This window comes from Coptis chinensis, chromosome 6 (assembly GCF_015680905.1).
Source record: "Coptis chinensis isolate HL-2020 chromosome 6, ASM1568090v1, whole genome shotgun sequence".
NCBI classification, from domain to species: domain Eukaryota; kingdom Viridiplantae; phylum Streptophyta; class Magnoliopsida; order Ranunculales; family Ranunculaceae; genus Coptis; species Coptis chinensis.
In genome coordinates this window covers 29,112,276-29,127,401 of record NC_141461.1, presented here as the reverse complement: position 1 = coordinate 29,127,401, position 15,126 = coordinate 29,112,276, and the positions used below count along the sequence as shown (strand labels likewise).

General features: G+C 36.9%; 1 protein-coding gene and 1 long non-coding RNA gene across 7 annotated transcripts; both read right to left on the bottom strand.

Annotated features, from left to right (window-relative positions):
- Positions 1-7,329: 7,329 nt before the first annotated feature.
- On the bottom strand, positions 7,330-7,803 carry LOC147492470 (uncharacterized). Its single transcript, XR_015199119.1, has 2 exons — positions 7,668-7,803; positions 7,330-7,581 (listed from the first exon to the last, which is right to left on the bottom strand). It is a non-coding gene; the product is annotated as an uncharacterized LOC147492470 (long non-coding RNA).
- Positions 7,804-8,387: 584 nt separating this feature from the next.
- Positions 8,388-11,260, bottom strand: LOC147492469 (rust resistance kinase Lr10-like). 6 transcript variants are annotated; one of them, XM_086566604.1, is made up of 3 exons: positions 11,121-11,260; positions 9,420-10,730; positions 8,388-8,831 (listed from the first exon to the last, which is right to left on the bottom strand). In XM_086566604.1, exons 2-3 carry the CDS (start codon positions 10,651-10,653, stop codon positions 8,821-8,823), a joined length of 1,245 nt encoding a protein of 414 aa, XP_086422730.1. In that variant the 5' UTR covers positions 10,654-10,730; positions 11,121-11,260; the 3' UTR covers positions 8,388-8,820. The 6 variants fall into 6 exon arrangements, with proteins under 6 accessions (XP_086422730.1, XP_086422731.1, XP_086422728.1 ...); XM_086566605.1 differs by having other exon boundaries at positions 8,691-8,831; positions 9,420-11,034; positions 11,121-11,251; XM_086566602.1 differs by having other exon boundaries at positions 8,694-8,831; positions 9,345-10,730.
- Positions 11,261-15,126: the final 3,866 nt, after the last annotated feature.

The window sequence follows — 15,126 nt, the reverse complement described above, 5'->3', positions numbered from 1 at the left end:
CTACAATGGTACGGTTCATTCTCTCTGCTATTCCATTCTCATTGCGGTGTCTTGGGAACGGTGCGCTCATGACGAATCCCATGACTCGGCAATAATCTTCAAATGGCCCAATGTACTCACCCCCATTATCCGAAATAATACACTTCAACAACTTCCCAAATCTCTTTCCACCATGTTTGTGGAATTTCTCAAACACGCCAAGTACTTCATCCTTGGTCTTCAGACTATAGGCCCATATCTTTCTTGACGGCATCATCAATGAATGTCAAGAAGTACGGCTCCCACGGTGGGACTTCACTCTCATAGGACCACATAAGTCCGTGGTGCACTAGCTCAAGGGCGATGTCCTTTACGTGAGACGGAATCTTTGGAAAGACACCCCGTGTTGCTTTCCTACCAAACAATGAAGTACATGTATTTAAATGTGTACCTTTAATGTCCGGCATGGCCTTTTGCTTAGCAAGAACTTCCATCCCTTTTATGCCCATGTGACCGCGATCTCGTGCCACAGCCTCGGATGAAAGCTTCTTCTCGCCAGATTCACTTCGCTTTACACAAACTAGCCTGTGGTTTTGTAAAGAGAGCAAGTTTTCTTTCCTTCTCCGGCCGCTACAATGGAACCTGCGGGTCGGGTTTCCATACCCCGCTACCAAACGAGTTTACAAAGCCATCATCATCTAATATCCCAAAATTAAATTAGGCTTAACCGTATGTCGGGGACATGTCTTACATCCTTGAGTGTCAAGGTGTAGCCGACATTGGTTTCTATATGAACATCTCCAATGCCTATAATCTTGAGGCCATCGTTACCCATCCTCACTTCATCATATTCACCACAACCGTAGGTAGTGAAGAATCCCTGTCGCGATTGTGGCGTGATAGGATGCTCCCCAGATCTATCACCCACTCAGATCCTCGACATGAGGTACTAAGACAAAGACACACCACAATCGACCGACACAATTCCCACTCTGGGTCGCCGACTAGTCGCGGTAGTATCTCCGCACTGTGTTTTCGTTCCTCCGCACCATGTCTTCATGTACACGGTTATTCTTCTCATCCCTCTTCGTTCTCGCGACTCATATCCGAAGTGGCCTTTGGTGGCACAATAGTAACATTGCCTCTCGCCTTAGAGTTCTAGCTTCACCCCCTAGATTTACTTCATCACCTCTAGAACTAGATGGTTTTCTCGCTTCGACCTCTCCCCGTTTCTCGCGTGAAAGGACCTCCGAAGTTAGAAGAGCTGCTTCTTGCACTCCTTCTAGTCTCCTCATTCAACAAAGACGTGGTAGCCATCTCCATGGTAACAATTCCATCCTTTGTTGCTCCATGTAGAGAAACCGCTAATGTCTCCCAACTTTCGGGTAGAGCCTAATAGAAACAAAGCCTCAACTTCGTCTCCCAAATTGATCTTCATCAAATGCATCCGATTGATGATATTCTCACTTCATTAAGATGCTCGGACATTGAAGAACCTTCTTGGTACTTCGTGGTAATGCGCAAACTTCTTAACGACTAGCACTTTGTTTCCACCGACTTCCTCTCATAAAGGTCTTCGAAGTTTCTTCCATGATCGCGGCGTAGTCTCTTAGGCCACATGGTGAAAGACACCGCCGCGTATCCATTGTCGAATGTACCCAATAGCTTTTCTCGTCAAGCTTTTTCCATTCAAATCATCATTAGCTTTTTCGGTTTTTACTCCCTCATTCTCAATGGGAAGTGCCAAGTCCTTTGCGATAGCAAGTCTTCCATCTTGGCTTTCCGGATGGTGTAGTTCTTCCTATTCGGACTCATCATAATGAAAGTGTTCACTTTAATGGTCCATCTCTACAAGTTATTTAACCTCAAATCTTCTCTCGTGAATTTCACAAACACCTTCCGACCAAGATTCGATAACACCCTAGGCTATTCTAACCAAGGCTCGATACCACTTGTTGGGGATTACACCAATACCAATCGGTTCCCCACTACACGATATAACTTGTATGAACACAATTCAACTCCTGGACAAAATCTAAATATCAACTACAACCTATACTAACATGCCCAACTCGCTAAACAACTATTAACAAATGATAATAATGTAAAGCAAGAAAAGCAAACCACAACACAAAGATTTACCGTGGTTCGCCAATGATGCCTACTTCCACAAAGAGCCAGTTCTTAATAAAGTGGGAAGGAAGATTACAATCTCTCCTTTACACGGTCTCACCTTACTAGATCACTTTTATCTCTTTACGTGGTTGTATCTCCAGAAAGGTTATCTCTTTTGTTTTAGTCCGGATTCCAATCCTTCCCTTGACTTGTTTGGTTCTCGTTGGTTAGGTTTTCTAAAACCTTGATTTTGGTTTTATCTCCAAAACCAAATTCGGCGGTATCATGTAAGCAAAGCCCACGAAAAATAGACTGGCCAGCGCTGGCGCCACTCGCTCTGGCGAAGTCGCTACCGAAGACTGGAAGTTCGAAGGCCTTGGCTGCCACTTTGACTTTGAGCACGCGCGCCTTTCACTTTGAAGCGGTGGTCGCCTATATTCTTGGAACTCGAAGCGAAGTCGCGCTTTATCTGGCCTGCGCGCCAGCCTCGACTTCCTGGATGTCGAAGTTTGCGGTTCTGTCGACTCGGTTTCTCTCCTCATGTGAGGGATAACTCCAACACATTAGAGTATCTCTAACTGGTAGTATAACCTTTCAAATTTGAAGAAAAACTTCAAAATTTCTCAGAATTCCATCTCTAGATGGCCTCAAATTCGGTCGCATCACCTGCTTGTTCTCAAATTTGGCAATTTGGATGCGGATATGGAGCGACATTGCAAATGTAGCGGCCATTGTAAATGTCGCCCCAATTTTTTTTTTTTTAATTTTTTTTTTTGACCCGACCGCAGGTATTGTATTGTCGCCATTTTTTTTTTTTTTTTTTTTGTGTTATTTTTGGAATTGTTGCACACCACTCCTAATGTCGCGTGGGTTGTTTTGGAATTGTACATGCGACACTCCAACTGTCGTGGTAATGTAGCGTGGTTTGTTTTTTGCTAATAGAATTTGCGACCACCTAGAGTTGGTCGAAATTTGCGACCAGATTCTCTTAAAAATTTCTTCAAATTTGAAGAATATACTACCACCACCTAAAGATGCTCTTAGCTTATACTTCTGCACTTTATCTATCCTTCTCTTCAATGGCACATTCCTCCACTATATCGTCCAACTGTCCTTTCTCAAACTTTGCCAAACTTGTAAAGGAAACCACTCTCCAGTCTCTGTATTGCGGAGCCTCCTCCTCCTCCCTAGAACTTCAAATGCCATCAAACCAAAGCTATAAACATCAGTTTTGTAAGCTCCGTTAGTTACCATTCCCATCAACAGCTCTGGGGCAACATGATAATCGAAGGGGCCTCCGATATTAGGCAAAGAGATATGAGTGTGTTTCAATATGCTGACCGAAGCGAATCCAAACCCTGCAAGCTTAGGAGAAAGATTCGAGTCAAGGAGGACGTTATTAGCCTTTACATCAAAGTGAATTATTTGGTTATCACAACTCTCGTGCAAATAATAAAGTGCCTTTGCTGTCTCGTATACCATACAGCTTCTTCCACCCTATAGTAAGGTGCTTCTCATATAAAACCTCGTCCAAAGATCTACTCTGTATGTATTCGTAGATAACTGCTATCAAGTTAGGGGGTGTTTAGATCCTATTTATTTATTGCTAAAAAGTGTTTATTAGTGAAAAAACATTTTTAAAAAATAAATGTCGTTCTATTTAAAAAAAATAGTTTTTCATCCAAAAACACTTTTTTGGTCCAAAAACTTGTTTTATGATAATTATAAAACTTGTTTTTTAAGTTAAAAACTATTTTTCAAAACACTTTTGCTAAAGGCAAAAAAATAGATGTTTTAGAATTTATCTTAATGATATGCCAAAATATATCGAAAACATAGATCTGATTTGATAAAATAAATTTTAAAAAAGTCACAACCAAACACGTTTATTGAAAAACTGTTTTTAGAATAAATACTTTTTCATAAAAGTGTTTTTTAAGAAAAAATACTTTTTTGAAAAAATGAGAACCAAACACCCACTTACGTTCAAAACAGAAAAAATAGAGTTAATTATGTTGCGATGATAAAGTTCGCCAACGTTACCACTTCAGCCATAAATTCATTTTCAATTCTAGTCATTTCGCCGCCAGGGTCATTAAATACCTTAATGGCTACTTCCACACCACTGCTGTACTGACCTTTGTAAAGGTTATTTCCATACTCACCAGAACTTATAAGAGTAGCGAAATCTGAGGTAAAACTCAGAATTTCCCCATGCAAAAATCGTTGCAGACCTTTTGAATTTTGAATCTAAGTCATTCAGCATTTCACTTAATCTATATCTGTCATCATTCTCTTCTTTGAAACTTTGCTCAGCCTTTTAATTTGACTCAGTTGCTGTATTACTTTTGCTGTTTTTTTTCGTGATCTGTCAATGTCATTGTTTACAGGGAAGGAATCCTCTTTGAAATGCTATTTTGGCTTATTATGGATTGATGCATTGCACTCAGGAGTGCTATCGAGAGGTACTCTTCCAGTGGAACTTGGAGCAAACTTCTTTTGAGCCAAATCCTGTTCTCTCTCTTGAAAGCTTTCCTCGTACAATCTGAAAGTACATTGGGTTAATTTGGCCAATCTTATACCAAGGATAAATAAATTTATTCATATGACTAAAAGTTTTTATTAGAGTTGCCAGTTCATAGTAATTACAGAATGTAGCATTAGGATTCCTAAGTTCATGCATGAAAATGACTTGTTTATTGTCATGTGCTTAATTGACAATAAATACAGTAAAGACTTCATAGGAATTAGAGATGGTCATTCTGTAAACATTGGATGCTCAGGTTGACAGAACCCTAACCAACGTTTGCAACCAACATTCAGTCACTTAATTTCATAAATATAAATCTCCTAGCTAGTAATCATACCATTATTTGGAGGCAGGAGATACTAGTGAAAACACATATAAAGAGGTTGATTCACTAGCTCTTGTGGCACCATCTGTCATACTATCATAATAGGGAAATGGATTGGTAGGTGGCAGCTGTGGAGGTTGTATTACCCCCTCAAGAACCTTAACCACAGTGCTCATGGAAGGTCTATCCTCAGGCCTTAACTAGGAGCACCACAATGCAACTATGCATAATGTCTTTGCCTTTTCTTTATCATTCTCTTCAACCGACAATCAGTTTTAATATTCATCTAGTTTTTCTTTCTCAAACTTCGCCCAAACTTGTCCTGGAAACCATTCTTGCCTCATGAAGACTCCTCTTCCTCCGCAGAACTTCAAACAGCAGCATGCCAAAACTTTATACGTTATTTCTGCACATTGAAAACAAACCTCTAGGGCAGTATAACCAGGGGTCCCTCTGAATCCTGTATGTGTTACATGACTAACATCCTTGTTACAAAGGTTAGCCAACCCAAAATCTGCAACCTTAGGGAAAGATCTGAGTTGAGGAACACATTAGCGGCCTTAATGTCATGGTGAATTATTTGCTCATCGGCAGTGCTCGTGCAGATAAGAAAGCCCTCTTGCTGTCTCAATTGCAATACAACATAGCTTCTCCCAGGGTATGCTAAGGTGGTTATTTTCATATAACATCTTATCAAAAGATCCATTTTCCATGTACTCAAAGACGAGTGCTTTCATTTCTGAGTCAAAACAAAGCCCAAAGAGTTTAACTAAGTTCCGATTATATGTTTTACCCATTGCACTCACTTCAGCCATGAATGTTGGAGTTATCTCTCACATGAGGAAGAATGAGAAATAGGTACTGTTCACGTGAATAAGTCAGAGCGCGTACGCGCTCAGATTGGTCGTGACCAAGGCGCAGGAAAAAAATATAGTTTTTTTTTCAGCCTCTCACAAAACATGTCTAGTGGAGTTTTGGGATGGAAAAATAAGCTCAGATTGGCCTTGCTAAGAGCACGCCGGTGCTCATACCTGAATATGTCGGGTTTTGATTTTTCTACAGTAAATACGAAATTTCGCAGACACCACTCGAAATTTCAAATTACTATAAAAACAGAAATTAGGTTTTGGAAAACAAATCTTGAATAGAAATCCAATTTTAAAAGCAATCAAAATTGAGAGAAAACGAGAAAAATTTGTAAAGAAAGACTAGTGATTTAGTAAGTTGGAAAAAGTTTAGAGGAGTGATTGTAATATTATTTCCCATACTTATAAAATGAGGATTAGCTATTATAGAAGTAAATAAACATCATTAGCCGAACCACGTTATATCTTTGTATTGTGATATGTTTTACTTTATATTTCTATTGCCTGTTTGTGATAGTTATATTCATAGTTTAGGTTGTGGTGGTTGGTTATAGTAAAAGATTATATTTTTTTCTTAGAATAGTAGATTGTCCAAGTGCAAGCTATCTTAATGGGAATCAATTGGTATCGTTTTCCCCTAATGATTTTCTATTGCCACCATTAGCAAACTTACTTTTGTAGACTTTTCCAAAGTTACCAGAACCTACTTGAGTTTCAAAACTTGATGTGTATTTTTTAAGTTGCTAGTGTGAAAATCGCCGTATTTCCTGCTTTAGTACTCCGTGTGTAAACATACCCTGCGGTTCTAAGCTTTCATTTAAAAATTCTATTAGAACTTTCCCAGCTTCTAGATTTTCAATCACCATTTTTCAATCACAATGCAGCAGGACAACCTAGTAGAAGATAGAAGAAACAAGTGTTCAATCTAGATGAAATAGCCACGTCTGCAAAAGAGAAAGGAAAAGTGAAGTTAAACTGGGTAAAACTTTTTTGAAAAAGTTGATGAACAAAACTAACAAAATGAAGAGAAATATGTTATTATTAAATAACTGGAAAGCATTTCCCTCGTCAAGCAAACCAATTAGATCTCCTAATTCCATTCAAAGGTTTTGACAAAAAAGCAGTAATTTGTAACTCTATCTAGAAGAGCCTAGGTAAGTCAAGAGTGTGATAGCTGAGTCAGTTGTGTGTGTTCTAGAATTGGCTCCATCTAGAGAATTTAAATACTTTGTGGTAAAGTCAGGACTCAGGAGCAGTTAAAGACGTCAGAGTCAAGATTCATGGTTAAGTCTTTAGAGGAAGTGGTAATGATGGTTCATGAGAACTATATATTGGACTCAGGAGATGTACTCCTGGTCATCGTAATAATCAAGTCATATGAGAATAACTCGCGTGTTTTGTATTCGATCTCTTCATAAATAATAAAGTTCTCCCCCTTTTTCTGTATTAAAAATTAATTAATACTCTACCAGTCTTCCATTGCTCCAACAGGTTTGATGAACAATGGGAATACATTGAAACATAAAAAAAAAATATATATTTCAAGTGAATCTAATATGAAGAGAACATTAAAGATCTAACAGCCCAGAACAGCTTCTTGACGTGTATATTAGCCTGATTTAGTTGAAACATGTTGATACTTGAATGCTACACTAAAGCTTCACATTTAACAAACTAAAATGAAAAAACAGAAGCTTTTACTTGGTAACAAGAGCAACTAGTTTCGACTTCAACAACGTTATCTGCTACTGGCCATTTCCTTGTACCTGTTGATGTAAAAAAACAAAATATCGAAGCTAGTTTCTCCTGTTATAACTCATTATGAATGACAAATGAAGGCCTGGGTACTTACCAAACAACCAGAGTGAAGATGGTTCAGTCTAGTATCTCAAATCTCAAGTCTATGTGATTGGTCTATTATTTAGAAGTTGTTCTTCACTCTGGATCCCACTTTGAGTTCTTTTTTCCTATATGAAGAATTGGGATATGGAATTAGGTAGGATTGCAGGAGGAATGAAATTTTGTGAAATTTCCTTCCACCGAAGATATGATCTGCTCCTTATATCATGGCAATTGGAACAAGTTGAAGCTGTATATTACAAACGAAAGACAACTTCGAAAGTTCAAGTCAATGGTTCATATTTTACGTTTTTAAGGTATCCTATTCTCTAATACTGGATCTGAACAAGTTGAAGTTGTTTATATCAGAGTTGTTGATGCACCTGGAGAGTGGACACAGTCCATGTGAACGATGTTTAATTAAACCCGCAGTCTAATTCTCATGGCGCATCACTGGCATCCCTCATTTTTTTCAATATGCTTAGAATTTCACTTGCTAAATCCTTACCATCTGTAAGTTATGTTCACATTCAACTAACACTGTATTTTAGGGTCTCTTGTATCAATCATGAGATTGGACCTAGACCCCTGTTCTCATTCTGTTCCTTGGAAAGGAACTCCCCAGAGAAAGAACAATTTTGAGTTGTTGAAGCTTCCAGCCGTCCAGGCCATAGATGCAGATCATAGGAGATGCTAAAAAAAAAAAGAAAAAAAAAAAGACTCTATGGGGAAGTAAGGTTAAAACTAAATTGGCATTGATAGGTTTGTTTCCTCATACAGAATTACAGACGTTAGAATTGATTGTGGAACAGGACAGACTCATCTTTGACAGACAGCTGCGCAGTGAGTATTACCCCCCACTAGATGAGCCAATTAGGATTTCCCCCCACTATATGGGAAATTAGGATCCCCCCGCGAAATACACAAAAAAAAACACGGTCAACCCAAATTGACTTTTTTTTGTGTGTACTTAGGGGGGAGTCCCTAATTTCCCATCTAGTGGGGAGAAATCCTAATTGGCTCATCTAGTTCGGGGGTAATACTAGTTAACCCTTCACAGAATTGTCCACACTGATCCATCATTTTCTTCTCTGGCCACCTCTACTGACACCAGACAACTCAGTTGGAAATCCATACACAATGCAAATCTAGGTCCACCACAGCTCTTAAACCAGACCTGAATTCAAGACGAATGAGAATCTGAATCTGAATCCCAACAGAAACAAAATAAGAATCTCTTGGACGAAAATGAATTGATGCACAATGCAGATAGAGAAAATTTAGAAATTAGTATTTTTCAGCTACCATCGTTGACAAATCTGATTGTTTTGACTAAGGCATGAAAGGATATTTGAGAAAAATTACTGTGGGGGTTTAGGTCCGACAAGATGACTTCACTAGCAGACTAGGATAATCAGATAAAATCACCAAATATGGAATAATTGATTAACAAAACTCTTATAAGTAGATACTTGTATGAAGTAAAGTAAGCACAAGCAAAAGAACAGGTGATAAACATGGACGACAGAAAGGCCAAGTGATCAAAGCATGTGTATCAAGTTATCAACATAGGTTGTGCCATCTTTTAACTAAAGCTTGATGACTCTGAATCAACAGCAATTTATGCATGTTTAAATCAATAATACCATGAACGAATTGTTAGCTGTACTAATTAAATTTTTGTGCTTACTTGTTTGCAAACTCATGCTATAGCAAACAGTAACATCCGAATTGCACGAAGCAAGCAAAAAGGATGGATACTCACTTGAACTGGCAGTAGAAGGAAAAAATGGATTGGGAGGTGCCGGAAGTCGTATTTCACCCTCAAGAACCTTCACCACTGTGCTCATGGAAGGTCTGAGTTTGGACGAGTCTTGAGCACACCATAATGCAACTATAGCTAGTGTTTTTGCCCTTTTTTCATCCTTCTCTCCATTGATTCCACACTCTTTTACAACTTTTTCTACTTTTCCTCTTGCAAAATTTTCCCAAAGTTGTCTTCTAAAGGAGTTTTCACCATCAGAATTCAACCTCCTACTTAACACTTCAAACAACATCATACCAAAACTGAACGTATCACATCTATAAGTTATTGTAGGCATCTCCATACATGCCTCTGGGGCATCATAAATGCGTGTTCCTCTGAATTGTGTTATGACCCGACTCTTATCCCTACTACAAAGCCTAGCCAATCCAAAATCTGTGAGCTTAGGAGAAAAGTTTGAGTCAAGAAGCACATTACCAGCTTTTATGTCAAGGTGAATTACTCGATCAGGGCAATGCTCGTGCAAATAAGAGAGCCCTCTTGCTGTACCAATTGCAATACCATAAAGCTTCTCCCACTTTATGCTACGTTTCTGGTTGAATAATAAATTATCCAAAGATCCATTCTCCATGTATTCATAGACAAGTGCTTTCATTTTGGGTTCAAAGCAAAAACCATAGAGTTGAGCTAAGTTTCGGTGATATGCTTTGCCCATTGTGCTCACTTCAGCTTTGAACTGCTTTTCCATGTCATCCATTACAATAGCACCGTTTAGTACTTTAACGGCTACTTCCACACCGTCAGGTAACTTACCTTTGTAAACTTTTCCAAACCCTCCGGAGCCTATTGGAGTTTCAAGATTTGATGTATATCTAATAATTTGCCCATGCGAAAATTGCAATGGTTTTCTTGTTGCTACTTCACTTATGAACATCTCAATTGATTCTGAGATTTCATCAGCCCTTTCTTTTAAAGCTTTAGCTGCTTTTAGACTTTCCCAAACTTCCTTACTAAACCTATCCCTTGCACTAATGTGAGTTGGAAAAATACCTCCTGGTAGTTCATTGAACTTTTTTTGTAATTTATCGACCTCAATTTCTTTCTCTTCTACATCCTTCATCCACCTGTCCATTCGTCGACCTTTGCTCGTCGAATCGTCCCTTACTTCTTTCAGTCTAGCCATCTCCGCCAACAAAGCATTATAGAGATCTTTGTAATTACCAGGACAGTCCATGATCCTTATAGATAAACTGGAGTTACAAGTCCCAAATCAAGAAACTGATAGCTGGAAGAAATAGTGATATGGATAATCTGTGACAAGAAAAGAAAAGAAAATGTGAAATCAGACGTTTAAAAAAATGTTAAATTAAAAGCAGGTAGGTAAGGTTTGGGAAATCCATAGACTCCTATGGTTGGAAATTATGATCGGCTAGACGACTAGTAGTTAACAAGTACCATTACTACAGAGGTATGATCATGTATCTCAAGGAATATTAAAGATCTAATATCTTGACGCCTATACCAATCGGGTTAACCCGACATAAAGATCTAATTCTCCGTAGTGATAGGGGTAACAGTTTTCAGTCTACTTTGATGATGATCCACTTGTTTTTATCTGTGAAAACATAAAGAGACATTTATTTCGCCTCGGATACAATTAAAACTTGTTAACCAACAGCTTAACAAGGCTTGCATACTTACCAAATAACCAGAGCTAATAAGATCGTTCAAGTTCTTCCCTTGGAACAAGTTTAAATTGTCTACACCAATCTCATCGGATTCACACTGATAATATTTCTATTATTCAATCTCTTCACGTAACTATTACAACACTTTGTATTTATACTAAAAATACCATAACCTAAACCTACATACATACATGTGCAAAGACCTAACCACCGTCAATACTCAATACATAACACATTTCACACTCTAACATCATATGCTAATTCCAATTTTTTAAGGACAAATACTATTACTTCTTCACTACAACTAGCCATAGTACAAAATATGCCGATATATCCCGATATTTGGGGATATCTATATCTATCTATATTCTAGAAAAAGATATATAAATATCACGATATGTTCAGAGATATATACGATTGTAAATATCGGTGATATTTCAACGATATTTGTGATATTTGCGATATTGGAAAATATTTTGTGATATTTGGAGATATTTTGTGTATATAATAATTTTATTTAATATTTACCATTATATTTCAAATAAATATAAATAATGTATCATAATATATCAAAAAATATCCACAATATCTAAGATATTTTTCAATATTTTGGATATATCCACAATATTTGTATGTGAAATAATGTCAAATATCTTCAAAGAAGGAATATATCCACGATACATATCCAGAAATTGAATATCGATAAATACTCATATCCTGATATTTTGTACTATGCAACTAGCTACCTATCCATTTTTTAATAATTCAACGTACTGTTTTGCACTGACGTTTTTAAGCAGAAATATTTATTTAACCCAACCCAACCCAGGCATGTCCTGCCCTCACGTTATTATATTAGAAAAGAAGTCGGAATCAAGTCTTTGTACTACTATCAGCATTCAGCAATTCCTATGCAATTTCTACTGTACTAGGGGACATCCACAATGAACACTATTGTCGACAGGGGAGAGAAATTCAAAATTTTGATATGGGGATAAATGTGCACTAGATAAGACGTCCACAGCTCTCTATCAACAAATCTGTTTGGCATAACTTCGCAGCAGATGTTGAGGCAAAGCAAGGATCGGCTAATTAAGCTCACTCAAGGGCCAAAATATCGTGAGATATCTGAGATAGATCGTTTTTTTGGTACACTAAGATGGAAATATCCGATATATCTCAACCGAATATTAAATATATATTTTTTTCGATATATTTCATAATTTCCGATATAACGATATATATCAACCGATATATATACAATATAAATTGTTGATTTTAACCAATATTGTTGACTTTGACCGAATATTGTTGACTTTGTCTGATATATTAACGATATTTCTGATATAATCGATGATATTTCTGATATAATCGACCGATATTTCTGATATATCAGATATATTCGATATACAAAACAAAATTTTGACTGGTCAACAAAAAAAAATAGATATTTCCGATATATCTCGATTTTTTAGTACATCGAAATGTTTATTGAATTTGATATTTTGGTCCTTGAGCTCACTTACAAAAAAAATCGAGTCAAGAGTACTTCTATGTTAACATAAAATAAAATTTTAAAAAAAATTAAATTACATAAAAAGAAATATATATTCAAGTGAGCGGAGCGAACGTTCTGGGCAAAAAGGGATACACGGACAAAAATGTGTTTGGTTGGTTTTTGTCTGTCCTCATCTCTTCTCTTCTCTTCATCCCTCTCTATTAAATCATGACATCTACAATGAAAAACAAGATTTGTGTCTACCTCAATTGAAGAGAAGACAATAGTTTTTCACTCATCTCAATTAGTAGAGTATACCATAATTAACATGGACATTTAAATTGGACCAGCCTTTTTTCTACCATGAAATACCCTTAATAAAATATTTAAATCAATTATTCAATGCCTTTAAGAATGACTATTTAGTAATTTCAAAATTTACTACCATCTATACCCTTAAGATTATATAGTAACTTAAGGATGTATGTGTGTGTATATTTTGTTATAACTTTATAATTGTTTTGTTCTTATCATAGAATTCAGGTAGAAAATCAACTATACGCCCCCTATTCAATTGTTAAATATTACCCCACTTACCCTTCATTAATTGCCAAATAATTACCTTTTATACTGAAATTAAATTCAAAGAAACCAACAGTCTCTTTTCTTCTTCTCTTCTTCTTCTCTCTCCCAACAACCCACAAAAAATCCAATTCTTCAAAACTTTCTCTCTTCAGCTTCTCACGGCTCTCTCTTCAGCCTCTCCGAGAGACAAAATGACCTCCTCTTTTGTGAAAACCTTTGACCTTTGGTTCCCCTTCCGGTCTCTCTCCCCGACTTTTCAGTTCTCATTCCGGTTATTTTATACGTGTAATGGTTTTGATTCTGTGCAAGTGTTATCAAATTGATTCTCTCCCCTTCTCTGTACAACTTAAAATGCACGTGTATCTTTACCTTCATCTTTATTTTAACCCAACTTCCATTCAAAACCCACATAACAATAACCGTTCAATAAGTTGTTGGATGCCCAAAATATGAAAGAAAACCATTACAGAAATGGACTGGGGTTTATTAGAGGATTTCATAAATAGAGAATCCTGATGTTGGGTCTTCTTTTGGTTTGAAGCAAGTTGATAAAGAAGGGAAGAGTCTTTCAAGGTGGGAGCTTTGTCGTGTTGTTAAAGAGTTAAGGATTTTTCGAAGATTCAAGCTTGCTCTTGAGGTAAATATTGTTTATTTTTTTGTTTATTTAGCATGGGCCGGGGTTTGAGTTTTGTTGTTTTCACAGGTACAAAGTCTACATACAACATGAGATTAGGATGATTGATCTTTCACTAAAAGATATTAAAGCCTTAAAAGTAAAATTGTTTGAAGCAATTTTGTTATTTGATGGTGGTGCTGATGCTTAGCTTCTACTGAAGACACGAATTGATTAGGTAAATTGGTTAATAAGTTGTTTTGTTTTGTCTTTTCCAGTTACAATGATGTAGAGATTTGGCTTTGGGTATTAATAATTAAGAATTTGTGTTTGTTAATATGAATATATAGATGGCAAACGAACTGGAAGCATTGAGTCAAGTGAAAGACACTCAAGTCTGATTTACTGAATGGGAAATGGGAACTTCTTCATACCACCTCGACATGGATTTTGCAGACTCAGGTGTGTTATTTGTGTTATAAATCTTTAAATATGTTCACATAAATTGCCACACAAAATGCTCAAAGCGCCAAAAAGAAGAATGCCCGGCATGGAATGTTAATGCCAATATGCCACGCACAAATAGAATATAAGGAGTTTGAGTGTTAAGCAAGACCAATACAAGTATGAAAATACCAAAGTGAGCTACGGTGATGTTGTTAGTTAACTGTTCATATCAAGGACAAACACTTTTGTGTTTTTTTTTATCTCACAGTACTTTGTAGCTGGTTTTTCAGTCTCATTTTTTTTCTTAAGCATAATTAAATGGCTCAATCACACTTGATTGTTTTGTATTTTAGTCTTTTACTATGTAGAGGTACTATCTCTACAGGTTCTCGAATATTCCTTTCTCCATGTGTGCAAGTTCACCTTTTTTCATTGCCGCTTTCACTCCATCTTCAATCTCCGACCACTACTGTCACATATCATTGAACTTGGTGAGAGAGGTTTCCGCGTCGCAGCAATTTCATTTGTATTTTGGAGGAAATAAAATATTTGCAATCTCCATGGTTCACAATTTCTCGCTGCTTTCTCTCTCTGTTTGTTTCTTCTATGTAATTGTTATCCCAACAAATAGATAGAGCACTACTATTCCACTATGTTACATGGACACACCATATTTCAAAAATAATGTGTTGGATACGTGTCCGTGTCAGACACACATGGACACATATTCTGTGTGATATACCTTATTTTTTTATATTTCGTTGTGTCAGACACTCCGTATCCATGTCGGATACGGACATGTGTCAGTGTAACCTAGCTATTCCATTATACACGAGTTTCCAGCATATCTTAAGAATCGTTTGTTTTCTATAGACC